This window comes from Phocoena phocoena, chromosome 6 (genome assembly GCF_963924675.1).
Source record: "Phocoena phocoena chromosome 6, mPhoPho1.1, whole genome shotgun sequence".
Taxonomy (NCBI): domain Eukaryota; kingdom Metazoa; phylum Chordata; class Mammalia; order Artiodactyla; family Phocoenidae; genus Phocoena; species Phocoena phocoena.
The window spans coordinates 65,121,716-65,148,087 of record NC_089224.1 but is presented as its reverse complement, the minus strand read 5'-3'; the positions used below and the strand labels follow the sequence as shown (position 1 = coordinate 65,148,087).

Sequence of the window (26,372 nt, the reverse complement as noted above, 5' to 3'; positions counted from 1 at the left end):
AGGCATTTATTTAGGAACAAATAAGGAATAAGGAGCATTTGCATTGCTGTGCGGTGCACGTGGACATACCTTCACCACACTGTCTTATATCCAAATTATGCACGTTTCAACATGAACTTGTAATTAGCACGCACATGGTGAGTTTTAATGGTACTGAGAATGTAATCAGAGTTATTCAGGCTGAAATCCAGATGCAACAGCGTAAGACTAAGTAGAAATACAAACATATCACAGAGATCCAATATCAAATCTACCAATAGTTACCAATCCCTACGTAAAGTTACCCTCTCCTTTCCTCTCCCATTTAGATCAGTATATCTTCACAAATTTGGGTTTAGATAACCCCAGTTTGATAGATGCCAGCATGCATTTGTGATCTGCACCATATCCTTTTTTTTTCTTCACACAGTTTTTCAGGGGACGTTTTAATTCATTTTTCTGTGCTTTTTTGGCCTTAACTCTTTGAAAATGTGCTTTGTTAGGGGTCTTTTACCTTTTTGGCTGTATTCTTCAGAATGGAGAACCACAGTTCATAGTTTGACGGCTAGGGAGTGGTCACCTTGAGACCACATCTAATAAGAGGTCTGAGACTTAGTGGTTGGGAAGCATGAGGCCAACTGGTAGAGGGAAAGAGCACCAGGGAAGGAGGTGAGACCACTGTTCCGGCCTGGGCTCTGCCTCCAGTCCCCAACGTGGGTAACCTTGGGCATCTCCCTTCACCAGCTTCAGATTCCTCACCTACAATGAAGAGCTGGGTGAAAAAGTCTCTAAGGGCTTCCCTGGTGGCACAGTGGTTGGGAATCTGCTTGCCAATGCAGGGGACACGGGTTCGAGTCCTAGTCTGGGGGGATCCCACATGCCGCGGAGCAGCTGGGCCCCTGCGCCACAACTACTGAGCCTGCACTCTGGGGCCCACGAGCCATAACTACTGAAGCCCAGGCGCCTGGAGCCTGTGCTCTGCAGCGGAGAGGCCACTGCAGTGAGAAGCCCACGCACCACAACGAAGAGGGGCCCCCGCTCGCTGCAACTGGAGAGGGCCCGTGCGCAGCGGCAAAGACCCAATGCAGCCAAAAATAAATAAATAAATAAATTTTTTAAAAAAAAATGGTCTCTGAGTTTCCACCTGACTTTCTGAAGTATGTTGTGTCTGGCAAAAGACCCCTTTCCTCATCTACCACACTCCAGATGACTGGGTGGGCTCCTCAGATGTAGTAGTTTAGAGTGAGCTTCTAGAAGCTCCAAGACCAGTAAGGTGAGCTGCCTTGGTCCTGGGCTGTGGGTAGCCGCAGCCATTGGGGACCAGGCGGCCATGTTTAGCTAGAGGCCCACTGCCCTTGTTCTGTTTCTTGCAGGTCCCGGAAATGGGTCCGGTTACTGAACTGTGTGTACAATTAATAAGGGAGGTGGAAAATGCAATCAAACAAAAGCACACTTATCTGTCTGATCCCATCTTTTTTTCCCCCCTAACTTTTCATTATGGAAAATTTCAAACATACACGAAAGTAAAGAGAACTAATTAACATTATGTGTGAGTTGACACACGTGTCTATCTTCTGGCTTCAACGTGTCTATCTTCAGCTATCAACTCATGGCCAGCCTTGTTTCCTTTACACCCTCAACCATTGTCCTGGCTGCTTCCCTCAGATTCTTTTGAAGCAAATCGCAGACATCGTATCATTTCTCCCACAGATATTTCAGTATGTGTCTCTAAAAGACAAGGATTCCTCTTTTAAAACACAACCACGGGCTTCCCTGGTGGCACAGTGGTTGAGAGTCCGCCTGCCGATGCAGGGGACACGGGTTCGTGCCCCGGTCCGGGAAGATTCCACATGCCGCGGAGCAGCTGGGCCCGTGAGCCGTGGCCGCTGAGCCTGCGCGTCCGGAGCCTGTGCTCCGCAACGGGAGAGGCCGCAACAGTGAGAGGCCCGCGTACCGCAACAAACCAAAACAAAACAAAACAAAACAAACATAACCACAATACAATCATCCCACCAAAAAACCCCCAAAACTTCAACATAATCAAATATCTAGTCAGTCTTGACATTTCACCAATTTCCTATAATTAAAAAAACAAAACCAAAAAACCCACTAAACACACAACTGGTTATTTGAATTATCTAGCACTGTCTTTCTAATCTTCCTGATCAAAACCTTCCCCTCCTGCTATACTGGACCACTCAAAGTCCTTCTAAATATTTAATGCATTTGCATCTCTGGCTGACAGTGCTAACACTGCTCCCTACCCTTCTACCCTGTCCCAACATCTTTCCCTTTTTCCCACCTACTCAAATCCCTTGCAACTTTTAAGTCACAGTTAAACTACGCCATGCCCATAAGAAGCCCCCCAATCATCAATCCAACAGAGAAAGACCTCTCCCTCCTTTGAAATCCTGGAGTATTCATTGTTTTGCTTCCGTCTTTTTATTTACTGCCTGGTAGAATTCGTTGTTTTCCCAGATAAATCATCATTCCAATTGGATTCTAAGTTCTCTGAGTGCCATGACTTATAATTTTTTGAATCTCTCCATAATTATTAGCAAAGTATATTAGTTACAGTTGGTATTCAAAGTACCCAGCGATCAACTAACCACCTCTTGCCAGGTACACGAAGGAGGACTTTTGCTTTGAGAAGTCATCAGCTTGGTCTCCCCTGCTCCTTTGTAAATACTCCGACCTCATTTTGAAGGTAACTTTTCCAGCTTAAAGGCTCATTAGGAAACTGTATAAGCTGTGTGAGTCGTTGCTCAGAAAAAGGCCCTCCCCAAGGAGAGAAATCTTGTGAGAAAGACTGAATAAAAGAACGGGCTTCCCAGCCTGCAGGTCAGCGGCCATAGGAACACTAAAGGAAGACCTACTCAGGGTAGACAGCCATCTCATCACACTGATTGAATCTGTGTTATGAAATGCAAGTCTAGTGGCATCTCCTTGGCTGGTAGAAGCTCAAGGTAAGTCAGAAGAGAATCCATTAACTGGTAACATATGGCAGAAGATGAGCTATCAATCTTGTTTTCAATAACACAATATCAAGACCCCACTGGGTTCTCCAAACATGTTTCGTGAATGACAGTGACCCTCAGTAATTACAGAATGGCCAGAAACTAAAGGATCTTCTCTAAGGTACACCCCACCCCCAATCCTGCAAATATGTGTGTTTGTGTTGTACTTGAGTGGTTGGGAGGGCAGGGTTCGTAATGCTGGGTAGAGGCACCTAGTCTCTCCATCAAAGGGGTGTGGTGAGGCAGAGATCAACATAGCCATTCTGACAGGTGTGAGGTGATAGCTCATTGTGGTTTTGATTTGCATGTCTCTGATGATTAGTGATGTTGAGCATCTTTTCATGTGCCTGTTGGCCATCCGTATGTCTTTTTTGGAAAAATGTCTGTTCAGATCCTCTGCCCATTTTTAAATTGGGTTGTTTGTTTATTTGTTTTTGATGTTGAGTTTTATCAGTGCACATTTAAGGGCAGCAGGGCACCCAAGGACTTTCTACTCAGTTCTCATGCTCTGTGAAGACTTATTAATGTGTCTTGAGGAACCAGTATTCTCTCATTCATCAGGCAGAAGTCATGTTATTTTCTTAGGGCCCAGCTAAATTCATGGGTTTTCATCAGCCCAGAACAGAATCAGCTCTGAAGTTAACCATTTATACCTTACCCAAATTATAAGATACAGTTTAAATACTCTCCGTTAACAAGTAACACATGTTGCCGTACTTCCTCTGCAAAGGATTCCTCTAGGATCTGGCTCAAGTCTTATTAAGATCGTTCAGAATGGGAAGAACAAGAACTATTTGATGGTATCCTTCCTAAAGCTTCTTGAAAACCAATTTTCAAGAGCCCCAGGGTGTTAACAGTGATCAAATTATGAGCTAAACCACTTTTTCTCTTGAAACAGAAAGAGAGCTCCTGGCTTCTTGAATAGGAATAAGGTAAAACTCTGAGGTCACATCAGACATTCTCACAATAAGGCGGCTGTGTTTGTGCCCACTGTGTGCAAGGAGGCAGACAGGGAGAAGAGACAGGCCTAAGGATAATACATGCTCTGGTACCAAACAAAAACACCTCTAGAAAGAGCTGGCATGAAGAGCTGTTGAAAACAAAACTATCCAGCTGCTTTAAAATCATATTCAAATTGTAGGTCAAGGTGAAAATGGCTGTGGGCCAAGGCAGGTTTGAGACGAATGGTATAAATAAGTCAATTAAAATAGGAAGGCTTTCATACAGAATCCAATCAGCAAAATTCACAGGAGTCTTTATAACTAATTATAATATATCTGTTAGAATAATTATCTGAAGTAGCAACCGATACCCCACTTATTCAAATATCAATTACCATAGCACATTTTGTAGCTATCAGGTAAGAGCTGCAGAGTTAAACTACATTTCCTGAAGCTAAATTTATAATCCTTACGAAACTTGGAACTTTTACTATGCTCCAGAGCTTTGTAAAATAAGAGACACAAGCCACTTGTCACTGTTGCTATGAGAAAAATGTTGACGTCACACATTTCTGGAGAAGTAAGGAAAATGATAGGTTCTTACCAAGTAATCATCAGGCTTGATACCAAAAAGTTCTCTGAAATATCGGAATGCTAGTGGAGCGTATGTCTTAAATCTGAAGTCTGGGTAGTGATGTGCTGGGGTCAGATTGCTCCCTTCACTGCAGTTAAAATGTTAAAAAGAAAAAAAAAGAAAGAGAGAGAGAAGGAACATTAGCAAAGACAATTTTGACTTCAAATTCTAGCTCTATTTGTCCTGTGCCAATTTCCCCTCTAGGAAAACATCCCTTGATACTGGGTCTCTCTAACCTCATGTCACAAAGGCCAATGGGCATCAGGTAAAAACAGATGCTAACGCAGCAAGGGCCACTCCAAGCAGGCATCCCTTGCCAATCACAGTGTGTCTTTAACCTGAAAATTTATCATCCCCCTCTGCCTCCTTCTTGGGAAAATCTCTCCATTTTCCCCAGTGAAACCACTGTTGTAATGCTTTAGGTAGAAGATCCAGGGCTTAGTGTTTGGAACAATGCCAAAAATGCATTTTTTTGGCAATGAATTTTGAATGTTGGATAAACATTTTAAACCAGGAATAAGTAAAATAATTTAGAAAATATCTCACCAACAGAGAGAACCATCACAGTGGAAATAGATGGGTCCTGAATCTGAACTCTTTCTTACATCCGTAGTTACAGGAAAAAGACCTTAGACATTTTAGGGATTTTAAAACCTGATTTCCATTCCCATATATATCATTATCTTTTTTTCCCTCTTCTGGGTTCACCTTTGAAAAATTTTGTGCAAAATTTATGATATATAAAAGGTATACAGAAATCAGTGAATACTCATGAACCTAAAATGCTCCTTAAGAATATTATTCATATAGTTGAATTGCCTTCTGTACTTTTTACTGATCATATACCCTTCCTTCTCCTCAGAGGCATCCACTACCCTGAATTTTGATGTTTACGATGTTTACCATTCATTTTATTCTTTGACTAGATCTATTTCACATGACATCAGAAAAGTCACCTAATCCTTCATTGTAAGAAATTAGAACAATGCAGTAGAATAATATACTTTTATGTAGAGATTCAGGATCTCTTTTTACCATATTCTAGATGGGACACTGAAGGCTGATTTTCATGGATGTTAAACGAAATCAACTGTGCAAATAAAAAGGCTTTTAGCACACAACAAGCACCTGGAATCTACTACAATTTAAGTTTGCTGAGGTCAGTCAGAATTTTGTATCAGCACCTAACACATGGTAGACGGTAAGTATTTTTTGAGTGAAAAAATGAGTTTTCAAGATAATGCTAATTCAGTAAAGTTGATTCTTAGGTGAAGCTTAGGTTCAAAAGTCAACATATAAAGTCAAAATCACCATAGTCAAAGATCATCCTTGATCTGTTCAATGTACCCAGTGCGGCCAGGTTTTCCCCTGCATGGTTACAGATGACTGTTCCTTCTGGTGAGTTCCAGAGGAAGTAGTTGGCTTGTGTTGGTAGGGGCCATCCTCTTATAACAAATCTTATCTGGAAAGGCCAGGACTGCACTCAGGCAGCAGCAAGGCACACACAGGAGGGGAGTGACACAGGAACGGAGGCTGCCTGGGAGAAGAGCTCATGTATGGAAGAGCCCCCATATCATCTGCTCACTTAAATGGCTACCGTTGCCCTAAGTAAGTACAGCTGAATATTCATAATGCTTGTATGACACCCAGGTATGGTATTCAAACATTTCCTCATTCCATATTTTGGGATTTATGAGGAGACATGCACTCAGTTACAGCTCTTACGGGATTGCCAAAAGGAGTAATTTTGGAACTTATATGAACATAACTTGAAAACATGCGCTATGTAGACATAAGAGGTAAAAGCAGAGGTTCAAAATGACCTCTGACATCCTTCTTCACTGTTGCAAGCAAGTAAAAATAATCACAATGCCTTGGGCTCTGAAGCAGGCTATTTTCAGTGGGTTAAGAGTGTTGCCAATTTTTTAATTTGTTCCACTCTGTTTTCTCCTTTCAATCTCATGCAAAGCAATTCACTCCATTACAGCAGATCACCTTCAACATTCAAGAGTAAAATAAAACACCCGTTCCACTTACATGGAATTATTCTTTAAATGATTTATTTCCATGCAGTTGGGGGGCCCAAGATTTTATTAGAGAGGATACAGTATTTTTTTTTTTTTTTAAGGAGATGTTGGGGGTAGGAGTTTATTAATTAATTACGTCTTCATTTCTGTGCGAGGGCTTTCTCTAGCTGTGGCAAGCGGGGGCCACTCTTCATCGCGGTGCGCGGGCCTCTCACTATCGCGGCCTCTCCTGTTGTGGAGCACAGGCTCTAGACGCGCAGGCTCAGTAGTTGTGGCTCACGGGCCTAGTTGCTCCGCGGCATGTGGGATCCTCCCAAACCAGAGCTCGAACCCGTGTCCCCTGCATTAGCAGGCAGATTCTCAACCACTGCGCCACCAGGGAAGCCCCTGAGGATACAGTATTTTTTATTATCATTTTCATTTTTGGTAACTCTGAGCTTCTTGAGTTGTTCACCTTTCCCTGAAGCAAGTATTAATTACAATAGTTTTCCTTGGATTCACATCTCCCTGAGTACTATGGTTTATTTAGCAATGGTGTAAAAAGGATAGTGTTAGGTTTCCTTGGCAATGAGACAGGCAGACACATGCGCCCACGCACGCACGCACACACACGTACACAGAGAACATCTCTGGTTAGAGAAAGGGAACATTCGTTTCTTTAGGTATCCACCCTGACACAGCTCGTATTAAAAGCCACCGCGTCACTAAAAATGAGAAAAAAACCCCACCGAATCTAGCTAGCTTTGGATACAGAGAATGGTATGGGTCAACTGTGAGGCAGGCTTGCCTGTATGGGGTCATCAATAAATTGTATTTGTATAAATGGAGATGATGAAAAGGGGGCAGGGGTAATACTTAACACAGGCATTATAGAAAGTGGCAATTTCTTCACAGCATAACTAACAATATATTAATAATTAACTGCTGAGGTTATACAATCTTGAACCTCTCCATTTGCCTGAATGGAGAGGAACATTCCCTAATAGTGGATCATAAAACATTGCCACTTTTTTTCTCTTAGTAGGTTTTAGCTTATGAATTCTGCTTTCCTTTGACAAACATTAAGACTTTGCATTCTGTTAAATCATACTGGATGCCCTGTATGGGAGTTAAGATGCTCCTAACTCCCTGTGGTCCAGCGACACCTGGGTTCCAGTTCCATCTCTGCCATTTACAAGCTGTGCTCTCTGAGGCCTGGTACTGAGCCTCTAGAAATAACATGGCAAAGTGGATGGAAACGTGAAAGGCCATGCACCTGGCAAGTGGGGAGCCCTCAGTGTGTCTGGATGATTAAGGCTGTGTGGTGACGGGAGACAGCCCAGGGTTGGACATGTCACGTGGAGAATGAAGTGACTAACTGGCTTAAAAAAAAAAAAAAAGGGAAAATGAAAGTGACAAAATGAGAAAATATTTGCAGCTCATATCACAAAGAGCTAATCTCCCAATACAGAGAGCTCCAAAATACAGCAGAGAAAAAGACCGAAAAGTTATATATGTAAAAAAAATAGCCAAGGGTATAATCAGGCACTTCACAGAAATGGAAGTATAAATGGCTTATGCATATGAAAAGATGTTCAACCTCATTTATAATAGAATAAATGCAAATTAACGGTCACCGAGATATCATTTTCTCTCTCAGATGGGCAGAAATTTAAAACTTTGATATAGCTCAAGGGAGACTGGTATCCTGAGACACTATTAGTGGGAAAGTAAATTGATACTTTTCCTTTGGAGGACATTTTCACAACTCCTGTCAAAATGACAAATGTACATAACTCTTGATTCAGCAAATGCATAGCTATAATTTACAGTACAGATAAACTGCTGTTTGTACAAAATGACATGTTTGTACCTGGTTATTCATTACGGCACTGTTTGTAAGGACAAAGGATTGGAAGCACCTTAGATGTCTCTCAGAAGGGAACCAGTCAACGTAATTATGGTTCAGCCACACACTGGAATACCACGCAGCTATTAAAAAAGAACGAGGAGGCTTATGTACTGACGTGGTGAGATCTGAGACAGATTAAGTGAAAGAAGCTTGATGCAGAATACTGTGTATGGCATGCCACCATTTGCATACAAAAGCAAAAAATATATCTTTGGCATGTACCTGCACAAAAAATCCTTGAAGGATATACAGACCCCAAGTAACAGTGACCATTAGAGCTAGACAGGTAATAAAGGCACAGGAACGAAAGGCACACTTTTCACAGTATTTCTTCTAAAAGCATCATGGGGATTAACCCTTCTATATATTGCCATTTACAACATTAAAAAAATTTTTTTTAAGTTAGGGGTAAAAGCCATAACCCCAAAACAAAGCTCTGCACACTGGGTACCACACAGCAGAAGGGTTTGCTTCTGCTTATTGAGCTGCTCCAGGGAGTAACAAATACCGACTCGGCATGAACGAAGTTCTACTGCAGGAAATGTAAATTAATGGGCTGTTGGCTCCAGCTGGAGTTTGTCAGGAGGTATAGGGCACAAGCGCAACACCAAACAGCGGGTGCAGTGAGGATAAGCCAGCAGACACTAACCTGATTTTCTCAGGTTGGGCACTGGCAGACCTACTGGGTACCAGTGTGGGTTCTGGTCCACTGATGGCCAGCACAGAGGCTCCTCTGCACGCGCACGAAAGGCTAAGCCAAGGCAGTAACACAACCGCAATCAGCGTTAGTCTGCTGGCCCGTGGAAGAGGTCCACCAGAGACTCCTGCAGGCTTTCCTTGCTGGAGCCTGGGTGGTAGCCAACAGGAGACTGTCCGGCACCTAGGTTTCTCCAGCAAAAACGGACTCTGCTGAAGAGCAGACTTCTTCACAATTTAAGACTTATGTTTCTTCAATCCATTTATGTAGTGACTGGGGGAAAAAACTCCACTTTCCTGTCTTGGCATAAAATCAAGCCTTTGGAAATTTCAGCTGTGAGGTTTTCACCAGGGGTTTGACATGTTTGGATCCCAAGAGCTGGTAAAATTTCACCAATAAAAATCTGGAGGCCGACATGGGATTTCCAACTTGCTTTTGCCCAGTAAGAACCTAAACAAGTAAGCCAACACACAGTACTGTCCTATCAAATTATTAAAGAAAGGGTTTGTTAACTCCACCAGAGGAGGAAGAAACTTCAACTAAAAAACTGTACTTTTCTCTATCTCGTCCTTTTCTCCCTTATTTCACCAAGAAGCAAAGTCTGATTATGGATCAGCTCTGGCATTTTCATATTCACTCTTCGGAGGAGTGTTCAATTGTTAATTTAACTACATTTAATTTAAAGTTAGTGTTCGTCTTAAGTCCAAAAGTACGTTCTTTCTTTTTTTTTTTTTTTTAACATCTTTATTGGGGTATAATTGCTTTACAATGGTGTGTTAGTTTCTGCTTTATAACAAAGTGAATCAGCTATACATATACATATGTTCCCATAACGTTATTTCTTAATGGCAATAAATGTTTAGGATTATACAACGCTGAAGCTTGAGGAAGCATTAGCCACCGTCTGGAATTTCCCATTTAGCAGATAAGGAAATCAAAGTCCAGGGAGGGAAAGCACTGACCGAGGCTAGTCAGGAACAAACAAGAGGGGAGATGAGATCCACATCAGGGCATTGGAAAAGTCACAAGCAGTCAGCTTTGCCTTAACTTCAATTTAATGTTCCCCGGTTAGGCTTCCTTTTCAGGATCCAGTTAGAGGCTTCAGGTACCACCTGCCCAAATACCCCAATTACTTCCCCAGGAGGGCCTCAGGTAGGCTGAGTTTGATTAGCCATGCTGGGGTTCTCATCTGTATGTACCGTGAACACCCAGCTTTGTGTATGTGATTTTAGAGCCTGATAGCCAAGCGCTATTTTTGGCGGCACTGGGTGGAGAGATGTGGTGCAAAGCAATGGGGTGAAACTGAGTAAGCATCTCCAGGACCCTTAAGGGGTCCAGTTTTGGAGCTGAGGCCCAGAGCTTTGAGGTTTTAGAGGCAGCATTTTATATATGGTGAGCTTCCTTGATTTCAAACTGTAACCGACAGTTAGTGGGTTTGTGGCCTCCTGGCAAAACAAGTGGGTCAGCAACTCCTAGGTGACAGATTTATCATGAGGGATCGGCTCATGCAATTATGGAGGTTGAAAAGTCCCACGATCTGCCATATGCAAGCTGGGGGTCCAGGAGAGCTGGTGGTGTAATTCCAGTCCAAACCCGAATGTCTGAGAACCAGGAAAGCCAATGGTATAAGGCCTGGTCCAAGCCTGAAGGCCCAAGAACCAGGAATGCTGACGTCCCAGGGCAAGAGAAGATGGATGTCCCAGCTCAAGCAGGGAGTGAATTAGCCCTTTTCCCACCTCTTTGTTCTATTCAGGCCCTCAACGAATTAGATGATGCCCACCCAAATCGGTGAGGTGATTTTCTTTACTCAGTCTATTGATTCAAATGCTACTTTCTTCTAGAAACATCCTCACAGACACACCCAGAAATAATGTCTTATCAGCTATCTGGGCATCTCTTAGCCAGTCAAGGTGACACATAAATTTAACCATCACAGCAAACATGACCACACCTCCCATGAGGCAGGATCAGTGAAGGGTCCTTTGTCCTAATGTACAGATGGTGATACTGAGACAAAGAAAACTTAAGTGCAATACAATTGGACAAGTGACACTACAGTCCAGTAACAAACTAGTGGCGGCAGCCAGTCTTCAAAGTAGACCTTTGTAAGTCAGGGTATGAAGAAGCAGCTTTAAGCATTATTAATTGCCTCTGCCAACTCAGGCAAGGTAGAGATCGCGCAGGTTTCACACATAACTATTTAACCTGTGAAACAGAAATTGGTCCTCTCTCTTGCCAAATCAGACAGTGCTCTTGAATGGAAAAACAAAACAAACATAAGAAAATAACAGACATACCCCCCTGCTGGTGCCAACCTCCTTCTGCTGAGTACATCTGTGATGGGTACCCCTGAGCCGCCTTGTGAAACACGAGGCTGCACCATCTTTCGAGGCGAATCAGCTGACAGCGACAGCTTAAATTCCAAAACCAAAGAATGCGTTCTGGGGTGTCATTTACTGGGAACATGTGATATCGTTGTTCATCCTCTAAATGGTAAACTTCTCAAGTAGTTATTACCACACTGGGAAATTATGTTTGCAAGGCAATTTCAAATAAGTTAAAATGTTATGTAATATTCAGTGCGTGCAATAAATCTTTCATTTTTGAGTTAAAGGAAGAGATATATAATTTTTATTGACAGAAAATCATTTTTCCACATCCCCGCTACACAAATGTTGAACAAATATTTTAAAAGTTTTGACTGGAAGGGACCTTGTGTTATTGGCTTGTCCAGTGACAGTCACACCTCTCATTTAATCCAGAGAAAAATATTCCGGCAGCTTTGTGTTCTATCCACATCTATATAAAACCCGGTATGGAATGTCTGTATAGATCAGGGGTTGGCAATCTTTTTAGAGTCTTGTTGCAACTACCCAACTGTGCTGTCGTAGTGCAAAAGGAGCCATAGACAATATGTAAGTGAATGGGCGAGGCTGTGTTACAAGTAAACTTTATTTAAACAAAGAGGCAGGGGGCCAGCTTTTTCTCTTGAGCTGTAGTGTGCTGACCCCTGGTACAGACAGATTCTTGGATGAGTTTATGTCAGTGAAACTTGAAATGCAGGTGGTTGGCGAGTCTGTCAAAACCATAACGTCTAGCACTGATATCTGGCAACACTCATATGACCTTTGACATATATGTTTGCTTGTCATTTAGAATAATGTTTCACCCTTACAGTAGTTCTGTGGAATTCTCTCCTCTCTTTGAGGGTATTCCCTGGAGATTCAAATAAATCCCAAAGAGCATCCATCAATCTAAGGGCAGTCTGTGCTTTGCAACGGTCCTCAAAGCAAGCTAAACTCCATTTCATAAGTGAGGAGATGAAAATTCAGGAGAGTTTTACAAAGTCTTTGGTTAGATAATTATTCTTGAATATGGAAAGATATATAAACTTTTATTGCCAGCTTTCCAGAGAAGGCAGTGATGGTGTCTCCTGCAGGGGAGCAGAGGGACGGATTCAAGCTGATTGTCAAGGGGCCAGACAGGTAGATTTAGTTTCGTAATTCTAGATTTTTTTTTGATTCAAAAATGCAGAAATACTGTTCCTGTGCTTTATCACCATAGTGTTGGGAGAAACAAAACTTTGGAGCCAGCCACCCCGGAGTTCAAATCCTGGCTTTACCATTTTTTGGTTTATCACTTTGGGTTAAGCCACTTAACATCCCAGGGCCTTAGTTACTTCATATATAAAATGGCTTTTTTATGGTAAAGATGAAAGTAATAACAATAATCGAATAATGCATATTATATAAATATTATGAATAAAACTATGCTTGGTCCATAGTTGGCACATAAACTTTGCCTCCTGTTGCCAGTTCAGGTTCAGGTTTACATGGTAGAAACATTATAAAACATCCTCTTTCTTCCTAATTCCATTTACATGGGAACATTTATCTGCAACCCTGAGTTTCTGATCATGGCACAGAATTTGGGGTCAAAAGATTAAGATATGACCATGGTTCTCTTACTCATCTACTTTGTGACCTTGGAAGATCATGGAACCATATAGTTGAAAAGGGTATTATATCATCCTTCAAGTCTTAAACAGGTCCAGAGCTTTCTCCATCTACAAAATGAAATAATCTGTAGTGCAAATACATAATACCTGAAAATAACTTTGAGCCACTTTAAAATAAAGAAATAAAAAAATAACACAATGCACTTTGTTGCTAAGGGAAACAGAACCAGCAGCTTCCTAGCAGTGGTAAATTAAAACATCTCAAGGTACCCTAATCAATTAGTTCTATGACCCAGATAAATGCATTGAATTTTAGAGCCACCAGAGACTTCAGAATGTTTCAGTTGCTTCAACAAGGGCCAGTCCTGTCCACCTTTCTCTACTCATCCACAGGCATATGGGTAGGTAGGGAAGGAGCATTATTTGGCCCCTTTACTGAGTTACAAATGACATACAATAGAGTATAACATTTATTAATCTTCACATATGCATATACCAGTGAAACCACCACCATGATCAAGATACTGAATTTATCCATCACTCTGGGGGGCATTTTGATTGCTACAGTTACTGGCATGGCCTGGGGTTGACAAATGTGCAGTCTTGCACAAAGAATTAACTCATCCAAAAAAAGCCAATAGCACCTCCATTGAGAAATACTGGGTCCAATCCCTTTGCTAAACCAATGAAGAAGCTGATCCCAGATGAGGAAACTGAGACAAGACCCCATGTAAGTTTCTTCTGCTTCATATAAATGCATCTGGAGCACATACGTTCTTTAAACAAACAATACAGTATCTGCTGAAAGAAATTTTTGCCTGAATCAAACATTTAATGTCATATTGACATTTAAAAGCTATATATGCTTTAAATGATATATTTTAAATGTGACAATGGACTCCTCTAAATAGGGTCAGTTAGGTGCCCCTCACCAGTGACGTGTGTGCCATTCAGCAGCTGCTGCTGCTATCCTGGAATATAGAGTTAAGGTCAAAGATACAGAAGCCAGCCAGGTCCAACTCTGGTTTCTTACTCCTGAATAAAAAGGTGAAAAAAAATCTCATTCTTGTCTTAATCATAACGATGCAGTATGCTTATGAAAAATTGTCAGTGAACAAAAGGAATCAAGGCACTCAAAGGGCCTAAAAGAGCCTATGAAGACCTCAGTTATGTGCTCCTTGTTGTACGTATCTCATACAGTGTCATGTATAATTCAGTTGCTAAACATGTAATTTTGATATTTAAGATATTAATTAAAAAATCATTTAGGGGGCTTCCCTGGTGGCACAGTGGTTGAGAGTCTGCCTGCCAATGCAGGTGACGTGGGTTCGTGCCCCGGCCCGGGAAGATCCCACATGCCGCGGAGCGGCTGGGCCCGTGAGCCATGGCCACGGCCACTGAGCCTGCGCATCCGGAGCCTGTGCTCTGTAATGGGAGAGGCCACAGCAGTGAGAGGCCCGCGTACCACAAAAAAAAAAAAAAAAAAAAAGAAAAAGTAAAAGAAAAAATCATTTAGGGTTTTATGAGCTCCAAGAACAAAACTTGGTATCAACTAGAACAACTGTCACCCTAAAATGGGAAGCAATGTGCTAGCTCGGTGGTTCTCAAACTTTTATGTGCTTAGAATCACCTGGAGCAACTGTTAAAACAGATTCCTGGGTCCCAGACCCAGAGTATCTGATTTTGTTGATCTGGGGAAGCCCAAGAATCTGCATTTCTAACAAGTTCCAGATGATGCTGATGCTACCGGCCTAGGGACCGTATGCTTGGGCCATGCCTTCCTGTGGTTCCCATCAATGGCTGGCTCTGTTGATTGGACACTATGAGAAGAAAAGATCAGCCAGGATGCAGCACCCTGCCCTTCTGTGTACACCCATCTTGAGCTGTAACTGCTCCAGCATCCTGAACTCACTGCCAGCCAGCCTCTTACCAAAGGCCTCTGCTCCTCTTGTTCTTTGCAGTGGAAGATAAAAATAAGGTTGGAATATTTGGGTAGAGGCCCTAGAAGACCATGAGAATTAGAATATTCTGGAAACACATTTACAGGAATTTAAGCCTAATTCACAGGAATTTGAGCCTAACAGAACATACCAAAAGATTAAGATAAACTCATAACCTCCTGACTTTAAAGAGAAAAAATAGTTAATACATACTGTTTTGGAATGATAGGTTGTTAAAAACAAACACAACGGACATTTTCCAGCTATAGAAAGAAGAGCAGTGTCATGAGCAGACAGGATTATATCTTAGGCCTTGGGGTTGTCCATTTTCTGCATGGAAACTAGTTCTTGTGGCTGCTAGGGAAACCTAGAGAAGCAAACTTTAAAACTTGCATAGACCAACTTTGTTCTTCAGCCCAGAGCATTTAAAGCAAAACGAAGCTGTCTGGGTTCATAGCTGACTTTCTTTTATCCATGGGCTCTGTTGTGGCTATATGGACACCCTCACCTAAAGGTTTTATTTCTAGGCAGTTGACACCTGGACATAGAAATAAATGTAAGTACCATCTCCCTGAAGGTTTTTTAAAAAAATAAGACAATGAGAACACTGAGAGGAAAAGTTTCAGTCCAACCATTCTCACTCAAGCCAAATAATAATTGATAATAAAATTGGCTTATTTTGGAGAGAAACAGTTATTTTAAAATAAATGACAAGTCAATCCTCATAGCCCCAAAGAAAATATAATTGGCCCCAAGCCCCCAAATCAAATATCTTTATTTTTATTTTTTTGAAAAGTCCTGTCTGTAGTAGCTACATTTCCAATTTAATAATGAGTAGTTCTCTTCCTATGTTAAGCTAGTGTTAGACTTATAAATTATTTATTTATTTATTTTGGTAAAGCATGTATAACATAAAGCTTACCATCTTAACCATTTTAAAATGCATAGTTATGTGGCATTATGTCCGTTCGTACTGTTGTGCAACCATCCCTACCATCCATCTCAGACTTATTAGTTTGATTTCCCCCCCGCCCAGTATAATAAAGTTAGACGTGATATGTCTGGGTAACTTGGGTGTTTTTGCAAATATGGCATCAAAATAGGGGGATCCTCATAAGCTTTCTGGAGGAAAGTTAAAAGAGGAGATACATGAGTGTACTCAGATAGTAGGCCCAAATGCGCATCCCCCAACTCATCTTTTAAATTAGGGCTAGCAAAAGCTCGGCACCAGGTGCTGTGTCTTGGGTGCCCTCTTTCTCTAAACCTATGCAGACATTACTCTGTGATTACTGTACTCTTTCCCACTGAATCTCAGAGTCTTTCTCCATAGGGTCTTCTAAGCATTATCACAACTAATTAATTACAACTGGCCCAAAGGATGAACCCTATTTACCACCACCACATACAAATGCAAGACACCTGACGCAACCGAAAGTAATAATCATTTGGATTGCTTTTGGGCAAGCCAAAGGTCTAACATGAACATCAGTACATGATGTACACATGCATGGATAATAAAGTCTTGTACTGGTAGAAAAGTCTTCAATATGGAGATGTCACAACGAAGGTTCCTTAGCATGGAAATCATCACAAGTAACAACGTTCTTACCTGGGTAGGAACACACTTTCCACCACATAGAAGTCTTGCATGAGAACATCTCGATCTGGCTTGGAGGTGAGATTACCCACTGTGTATCCTATTCCCAGCTGAATAGCACCTTTGATGGCAGATGATGCAGTCTGCAGGGACAACAAGGATTTCAGCGTTAGCCTCAGTAGTTGGGGCCTTGCTCAATGTCACAAGCAGCAAAAACAGGAGAGTGAGGTTAGATTTCCTTTCTTGCTCCTAAGTAAAGAGGAAGCTAGGTTTGGAAAGATGACAGGCTGCTTCTTTTAATGGAGAGTACTTTCCAAACATCAAGTACACTTCTTGCCATGAAATTATTTCGGTGGTAATCTTTCCTATAAGTGTTCCTAAGGTCAAATTACAGTCCAAAATCTCCATCTTTCTTTTATTAAGAACTCAGAAACTTGGTAGAACACTTGCAATATACAGAATTATAATTTCTACCAAAGGATAATTGATACCATTGCATTTTTCAAAAAAATCAGAAGTTCTGTAACATATCTATGGATCAGGAAGAGTGTTTGTCTTCATAAGAAATGAGAGAGCAAAAAATAATTTGAGCCTTTGGAATATATAAAAAATTTTTTAAACATCTTTATTGGAGTTATAATTGCTTTACAACGGTGTGTTAGTTTCTGCTTTATAACAAAGTGAATCAGTTATACATATACATATGTTCCCATATCTCTTCCCTCTTGCGTCTCCCTCCCTCCCACCCTCCCTATCCCACCCCTCTAGGTGGTCACAAAGCAACGAGCTGATCTCCCTCTGCTATGCGGCTGCTTCCCACTAGCTATCTATTTTACGTTTGGTAGTGTATATTATATATGTCCATGCCACTCTCTGACGTCGTCCCAGCTTACCCTTCCCCCTCCCCACATCCTCAAGTCCATTCTCTACATCTGCGTCTTTATTCCCGTCCTGCCCCTAGGTTCTTCATGACCTTTATTTAAAAAAATTTTTTTTAGATTCCATATATACGTGTTAGCATACGGTATTTGTTTTTCTCTTTCTGACTTACTTCACTCTGTAGAACACACTCTAGGTCCATCCACCTCACTACAAATAACTCAATTTTGTTCCTTTTTATGGCTGAGTAATATTCTGTTGTATACATGTGCCACATCTTCTTTATCCATTCATCTGCCCAAGGACACTTAGGGTGCTTCCATGCCCTGGCTATTGTAAATAGAGCGGCAGTGAACATGACCCTTTTTGAATTATGGTTTTCTCAGGGTATATGCCCAGTGGTGGGATTGCTGGGTCGTATGGTAGTTCTAGTTTTAGTTTTTTAAGGAACCTCCATACTGTTCTCCATAGTGGCTGTATCAATTTACATTCCCACCAACAGGGCAAGAGGGTTCCCTCTTCTCCACACCCTCTCCAGCATTGTTTGTAGATTTTTTTGATGATGGCCATTCTGACTGGTGTGAGGTGATATAGAAGACCTAAATAGACATTTCTCCAAAGAAGATATACAGATTGCCAACAAACACACAAAAGAATGCTCAACATCATTAATCATTAGAGAAATGCAAATGGAATATAAAAAGTTTGATTTGAAAGCTGCTTACTCGTTTTGCCATGGGTCCATAATCAAAATTTCCTTCACTGATCTATGATAAAACACATAGCATTGGAACACCAATATTTCCAATTTACTACTTTTCTAATATTAATCCATAATTAAATTGACAATGTTATCTTGGAGGAATAACATACGTGTGTGTGTGTGTGTGTGTGTGTGTGTGTGTACGTAAATGTGCATATGTACATAAATACTTTTAACCAACATAATAGGAGAAATAGCAGAATAACTCAATTTAGGAAAATCAGAATGCATTCCTCTTAAGGGTGAAAGTGTGGCATATTTTTATGCCTTGCAGTGTTTAATGTAGTACCATGTACACAGCAGGAGCTAAGTAAATACTTAAATCAGTGGTTCTCAACCAGGGACATCTGACATTGTCTGGAGACATTTTTTGGTTGTCATAACTGGTGATGGTGGTGGTGTTACTACTGGCATCTAGTGGGTAGAGGCCAGGGATGCTGCTAAACATCCTGCAGCGCACAGGACAGCTCATAACGAAGAATTATCGAGCCCCAAATATCATTAGTGCTGAGGTTGAGAAACCATGCCTTAAATGAATGTAATAAAGATCATCTGTTTTATAAAAAAATATATTCCTTTTGAGTTGTCATTTTCACTTAGCAAATCCAAGACCCATCTCCACTTTCGCACATGCTTTTTTTTTTACTTCTTCTTGCTTTTAACGTCAAAAAATGTATCTCCTTGAAAAAATGTATCCTCTTGATTTCCATGATAGAACATGGTTCTGGGCCCACTTCCACCTTTTCTGATAGTCTCTCATGTCTTCACTAACTTCTCATATTTATTTTTATGTTTTTGTGGTACACGGGCCTCTCACTGCTGTGGTCTCTCCCGTTGCGGAGCACAGGCTCCGGACGCGCAGGCTCAGCGGCCATGGCTCACGGGCCCAGCCGCTCCGCGGCACGTGGGAATCCTACCGGGCCGGGGCACGAACCCGTGTCCCCTGCATCGGCAGGCGGACTCTCAACCGCTGTACCACCAGGGAAGCCCCTCATCTTTTATTTGTTATAATTGCAGTGCCCCTAAAAGTTTGATCCTTGATCCTTAGATTTCCTTAATTATGCAGACAATCAATCCATTGCTAATGACTTCAAATACTGGAACTAATGGCTCTATGCATATGACTCTCAGACGTTTTAAACCTACTTGGATGCGACTCTATCATCACAAACACAGTATATACGGCACCAAACTAAATTTTATCTTACAACCAATCCACCACGCCCCCCGAGACTGGTTTCCTCTCCCAAGGTTCAGTAATCCTGTCAACCAAGGTTGAACCCCAAACAAACCACATCTTGCACAGGGCTAGGTCCCCAGTAAATACTTGCTAACTTCCCTTGAAATGGCCACGATCATTCACACCGCTCAGGCACCTCCACTCCACAAGCAGTAACAATCACTTTCCCATGGAGTCATCATTGAATCGCTCTGCTTACTTCACTGCAAATATTACATCCCCCTTAGGGTGAGGAAAACTACCTATCCCTGTCCCTGCAGAAGGTAAGAGAAACATCTTGGTGTTTTTCTTTTTTACTTATGATCCCAGAGCAGCAAGATGGCAAAAGACTAAGAGTCAAGCCCAAATAGTGCAACCAGTGCTTAAAAAACAAAAAGTTGCTATTTTAATACTCCCGCTCTGAGCTCAGCAATGCCAATTGACATCAGTGACCTTTTGTACCAATAGCTCTGACTTCTGAAGGCTGAAATGAATTTTTCTCATTTTAACTTCACATAAAAATTCAAGAGATTTCTCTTCTTCTACCCATCACTCAGGGCAGTACGGCACAAGACATGACATCAGCATTTTCCAGAGGACCCAACATCCCGAAACGTTCTGTTCCAGACCTATCAACAGACTCACATGCTCTCAAACTGCTTTTCCTTCCCCGCACCCCACCCCGACTCTGCTTCCAGAACTACCTGGATTTCTGCTGAATTCAGTCACTTAGGGCTTCTTGGACTGGAACATCTGTCAAACATGGAGTACCCAATTCTTTGTCAACCACCCACCACGTCCCCCCTCCCACACCCCCAGGAACAGAGGGTGGTCAAAGGTGCAGGAGGATATATCTGGTATTTTCAAACCTCAGCAAGTCGGGGATTCACTGGGACACTTGTTAAAACAGACTGAAAGCACAACTACAGAGACAGTGTAAAGATCAGTGGTTGCCAGGGGCTGGGGGAGGGGAGGTGGAGCACAGAGGATTTTCAGGGCAGGGAAAATACTCTGTAGGATACCTTTGTGATGGATGCATATAATTATGCATTTGTCTAAACCCACAGAATGTACACCACCAAGAGTGAACCCTAATGTAAACTATGGACTTTGGGTGATTATGATGTGTCCACGTGGGTTCATCGGTTGTAACAGTGCACCCCTCTGGCGGGGGATGCTGATAATGGGGAGGCTGTGCATGTGTGGGTACAGGGGGTGTATGGGAAACCTCTGTACCTTCCTCTCAATTTTGCTGTTAACCTACAACTACTTTAAGAAGCAAGTCTTTAAAAAAAAGTCATTAGGCACTGAAAAAAAGAAAAGCGACTTACGGGTTGCATCTCCAGAACTTCTGATTCTGAAGGTCTGCAGTGAGGCTCAAGCATTTGCTCTTGCTCTAAGGAGCATTAAAAAAATCTCTGTCCTGTGGTATAGGATTAAATTTGGAAACCCCGAAGGAATAAGATTTTGGAAAGGACCCCGCTGACATCTGTTTAAACCAAAAACCAGACTTGTAATACTTTTACTTTCCTTTCAGGCTCCTTAAAATGCAAGTGCTTTGAAGAGAGATATAAAAGAAATCATAATAAAGTTAATCTTTTTTGATCAACTGTTTGTGCCAGGCACTTAATATATAGATAACAACAATTATAATCACCATCTACCATAATCATAGCACACTTATAGAATGATTACAAAAAGGCAGGCACTACTCTAAGTGCTTTTGGTTACATTAACTCTTGTATCTTCACAACGACCCTATGAGGTAGGTACTATTACTATCTCCATCTTACTGACTCAGGAAGGTTTAGTAACTTACACTAGGTCACACAGCTAGTGAAGAGGTGGAGCTGGGACTCATACCTGGGGAGTATGGCTCCTGAGTCCAAGTTATAAAGTACACGTTAGAATCTCTGACCTCATTTAAGCCTTCCAAGGACACCGAAGGGTAGCGACAATCACACCCATTCTACCCGTGGGGATCTAAGGCTCAGCAAAGTTAACTGACTTGCCCCACTCACATTGTTAGCGCGTGGTAGTCTGGCTGCAAAACCCGTGCTGCTTCAGTGTTTCTTTTTTTTTTTCGAAATGAGCCAGGAATCAGAGTTGGAAGCTCTCTCTTAAGTCTGGCTGTTTGACCTCAGCAAAGGAAGCAGCTCTGTGGGAGCCATTCCTCTTGATGAAAATAGGGATAAAATATTTTATTTGCTTCTAATCACACCCAACCATGGGTAAGCGTAAGAAAAACCTGTAAACCACTTGGTAAACCCCGTATGAACTCCATTGTTAAGGTCACTACTGATAACGTTGGGAGGTAGAAACAAAAGGAGATGTTTTGCTGCCACGGGAGGATCGTCACCTCAAGGTTTCCTCCTCCCCATCTTTGTGTAAAATTAAATGCTTTAGCATTGATGTGTTTGGGTATAATTAAAAAGCATCTTGTCTATTTCATGGAAACGTCCACTTGTATTCACTGTGGCATGTGGTCTTTAGAGCCACCAGCAGTAAAGGCCCCATTACCTGACATTTTCCCATTGGACATTAGGTGCAGTGGCTGGGATGGAAGAAACCATAGTATTTTCTGACACAATCACTCTTGAGCAAGATGTGCTTTAAAATTACGAGAACACTTTGAAATGCTAGCTGGAGAGTCTCTGATTAGCAGACTAGTAAATCATGATGACAAAGAACCTGCTGTGTGTAGTGCCGGTGTCTGCTGCTCTAGAACCAGCAGTTCTTTGCCTGAACACTCTGAGAGAAAACTCCTCTCCTCCTTCCTCGGGGATGCCACCAACAGAGCAGTGAGTCTGTAATGAGTTGGCAGCTTCACGCACACACACTCAGTGCCTCCAATTTTCTCTGTGTGGCTTTGCATATGCTCTAAATATGCTGAGACGTGACCATTTCCCCTTTGACCTCTGTGAAAACATATAGGTTTAGATTTCAGAACACAGCCAAACAGAGTCTATTTTTAATTCGGGGTTTTTTTTCAAGGGCTAAGTGGAGGCAACATATTGTGTGGATACTAGGAACACCTCTAAAGACTTTGATACTTGGAGGAAGAACCAGACCACACCACAAAGGCAAACCACACACACTTAGTTTCATAGTTCCTCTTTACTAACCCAAATTTGTTCAGCAATGATGGCAATACTAAGAAGAAAATTAAGGTCGGCTTGCATTTGGATAATATGTTACGGTTTTCACAATATTACCTTTTAATGATTGCATTTGATTGTCACAGTTGTTATGTGGGTAGGTAGGGTTTTAATGCCCATTTTATAAAGAAACTGTGGCTGTGGATGATTAACTTGACCTAAGTCCCCTGGCTAGTATGTGGTAGAGCCAGGAGTGATATTCTGGTCTAGAAGGTACCAGTTCAGTGCTCTACCAGTGTGCACTGCTTCACCTGCCTGAATTTTCTCTGCAGGAGACGGATCTGACCGAAGCCGAGACGTACTCGAACCATGAGATAATAATGATGATACCATCAATGAGACTAAGCATCTATGTAAACCCACTATTAGGGGAGCAATGATCCCGACAACAGTAAGATTTTAATGCTCTTACACTGGTTACAGGAAACTGCTTTCTACAGCACATTGTCTATCAAATTAGATCACTTAATAGGCAATCTGATATCCCCGGCTTTAAAAGGAAGTATGAAAACATTTCAAGTCAACAGCATTTTCCTCCCTAAGGTGATCGGATAACCTAATTACAGGATTATAGCCAATATATACATTACCAGGGTGATTTTTTAAAAAGCACAGATCTAATCTTGTCACCATCCTGCTCGAAGCCTTCTAATGGGTCTGTAGTATCCTCACCACAGGATTAACTCCAAGTACCTTAGCTTGACACGGAAACCATCTATGATATTAGACCCTCCGTACCTCCCACTGACTCCTGCATGCCAACATAAAAAAAGATCCTAAACACACACACACTACCCTTTGAGCAAGGGGACCTTACAGGTCCACGAACCCCTAAAAACTATGTGTGAAATTTTCTGCTATGTGCATTTTTTTTCCAAGGAGGGGGTCTAATGCTTTCTCTTTATCTCAGAACATCCATTTTCTCAAAACCACAGATGTAGAGAGGCTAATTCTAAGTCAGAGATGTTTACCGAGAAGCACCTTAAACAAGGCCATTAAAACAAATGGTTCAGTAACACCTCTTAAGACTAAGAGGAGACAATCCTTGCTCAGCCAGGGAGACCCCGGCCCCTCTTTCCCATGTGACAGCTCAAGTCCAGTGCTAGGTTCTCCCTCCCGTCTCTGAACCTGAACTCGGCAAAGAGGGCAGAGATTTCTTGCTCATCCCAATGAGAGAATTAAGGAAAAAGAAAGGGATAGCTTGCACAAAACTGGCTGTAGGACTATGGACATGGGATACTTTGTGAGCAGGCAAGCCTAAAGCTTTCTGAAAGGAGGCTGGACTGCCTCTCACCTGCAGGTTCCCCAACCCATTTCTCCAGTCCCTCCTTGCTGTGTTGGTTTTCTACTGCTGCTGTAACAAATGACCACAAACTTTGTGTCTTCAAACAACACAAACATATTACCTTACAGTTCTGGAGGTCAGAGGTCCTAAAATCAAAGTGTTGGAAGGGCTGCATGCTATAGGCTGTAGATGAGAATCCAGTTCCTTGCCCCTTCAAGCTTCTAGAGGTAAATCATATTCCTTGCCTCACGGCCCCGTCCTCCATTTGCAAAGCCAGTAGCATCTTCAAATCTTTCTTAATGTCTCTCTTTGTCTCCCCTCTGTTTTTGTCATCACACCTCCTCCGATTCTGACTCTCTAGCCTCCCTCTTACAAGTACCTCTGTGAGTACACTGGGCCCATCTGGATAATCCAAGATCACTTCCCCATCACAAGATCTTCAACTTAATCACCTCCGCAAAGTCCCTTTTGCCACGTAAAGTGACATATTCACAGGCTCTAGAGATTAGGGTGTGGCCATCTTTGGGTTCCCCATGATTCTGCACACCACACTCTATTTCAGGGTTGACTCCAGCATTTCTTCCAGGCTTGTACAGGCAAAGAGAAGACTTCCCCTCAAAACTCCATTCAGCCACAGGCTGTTCATTCGTTTGACAAAGATCTGAGAATTTTCTGTGAGCTAGGCACTGTGCTAGATGTTGGGGAAAGCATAAACCAAAAAACGACACTGTTGTTGCTCTCATGAGAGTTTCTAGTCTAGTGGGTGAAAGAGATATTAAAGATACACATTCATGGAGGAGCTTCAAGATGCCGGAGGAGTAAGACGTGGAGATCACCTTCCTCCCCACAAATACATCAGAAATACATCTACATGTGGAACAACTGCTACAGAACACCTACTGAACGCTGGCAGAAGACCTCAGACCTCCCAAAAGGCAAGAAACCCCCCACGTACCTGGGTAGGGAAAAAGAAAAAGGAATACACGGAGACAGAAGGACAGGGACGGGATCTGCACTTCAGGAAGGGAGCTGTGAAGGAGGAAGTTTCCACACACTAGGAAGGCCCTTCGCGGGTGGAGACTGTGGGTGGCGGGAGGGAAGCTTCGGAGCCGCGGAGGAGAGCGCAGCAACAGGGGTACGGAGGGCAAAGCGGGGAGATTCCCGCACAGAGGATCAGTGCCGACCGGCACTCACCAGCTCGAGAGGCTTGTCTGCTCACCCGCCAGGGCGAGCGGGGCTGGGAGCTGAGGCTCAGGCTTCGATCGGATTGCAGGGAGAGGGCTGGGGTTGGCAGCGTGAACACAGCCTGCAGGGGGTTAGCGCACCACGGCTAGCCTGGAGGGAGTCCGGGGAAAAGTCTGGACCTGCCGAAGAGGCAAGAGACTTTTTCTTCCCTCTTTGTTTCCCGGTGCGCGAGGAGAGTGGATTAAGAGCACTGCTTAAAGGAGCTCCAGAGACGGGCGCGAGCCACGGCTATCAGCGTGGACCCTAGAGACGGGCATGAGATGCTAAGGCTGCTGCTGCCGCCACCAAGAAGCCTGTGTGTGAGCACAGGTCACTCTCCACACCTCCCTTCCGGGGAGCCTCTGCAGCCCGCCACTGCCAGGGTCCCAGGATCCAGGGAAAACTTCCCAGGGAGAACGCACAGCGAGCCTCAGGCTGGTGAAACGTCACGCCGGCCTCTGCCACCGCAGGCTCGATCCGCATCCGTGCCCCTCCCTCCACCTGGCCTGAGTGAGCCAGAATCCGAGAATCAGCGGTTCCTTTAACCCCGTCCAGTCTGAGCGGAGAACAGACGCCCTCCAGCGACCTACACGCAGAGGCGGGGCCAAATCCAAAGCTGAGCCCAGGGAGCTGTGCGAACAAAGGAGAGAAAGGGAAATCTCTCCCAGCAGCCTCAGGAGCAGCGGATTAAATCTCCACAATCAACTTGATGTACCCTGCATCTGTGGAATACCTGAATAGACAACAAATCATCCCAAATTGAGGAGGTGGACTTTGGGAGCAACGATATATATATATTCCCTTTTTCTTTCTGTGAGCGTGTACGTGTATGCTTCTGTGTGTGATTTTGTCTGTATAGCTTTGCTTTTACCATTTGTCCTAGGGTTCTGTCTGGCTTTTTTTGTTTGTTTTAGTATAGTTTTTATCGCCTGTTATCATTGGTGGATTTGTTTTTTGGTTTGGTTGCTCTCTTCTTTCTTTTTTTCTTTATTACTTAAATAATTTTTTTCATAATCATTTTTAATTTTAATAACATTATTTTATTTCATTTCATTTTATCTTCTTCCTTCCTTCCTTCCTTCCTTCCTTTTTCTTCCTTTTATTCTGAGCCGTGTGGATGACAGACTCTTGGTGCTCCAGCCAGGCGTCAGGGCTGTGCCTCT

At 42.6% G+C, this 26,372-nt stretch overlaps 1 protein-coding gene across 1 annotated transcript in view; it reads right to left on the bottom strand.

The window, feature by feature from the left end:
* The window catches only part of PIP5K1B (phosphatidylinositol-4-phosphate 5-kinase type 1 beta), a 329,448-nt gene that overhangs the window by 148,645 nt on the left and 154,431 nt on the right, over positions 1 to 26,372 (bottom strand). The window contains exons 4-5 of the mRNA XM_065878752.1: positions 16,694 to 16,824; positions 4,542 to 4,659 (exon numbers count right to left, since the gene is read on the bottom strand). Of these exons, the coding sequence (XP_065734824.1) occupies positions 4,542 to 4,659; positions 16,694 to 16,824 (249 nt within the window). The remainder of the gene's footprint in view (positions 1 to 4,541; positions 4,660 to 16,693; positions 16,825 to 26,372) is intronic.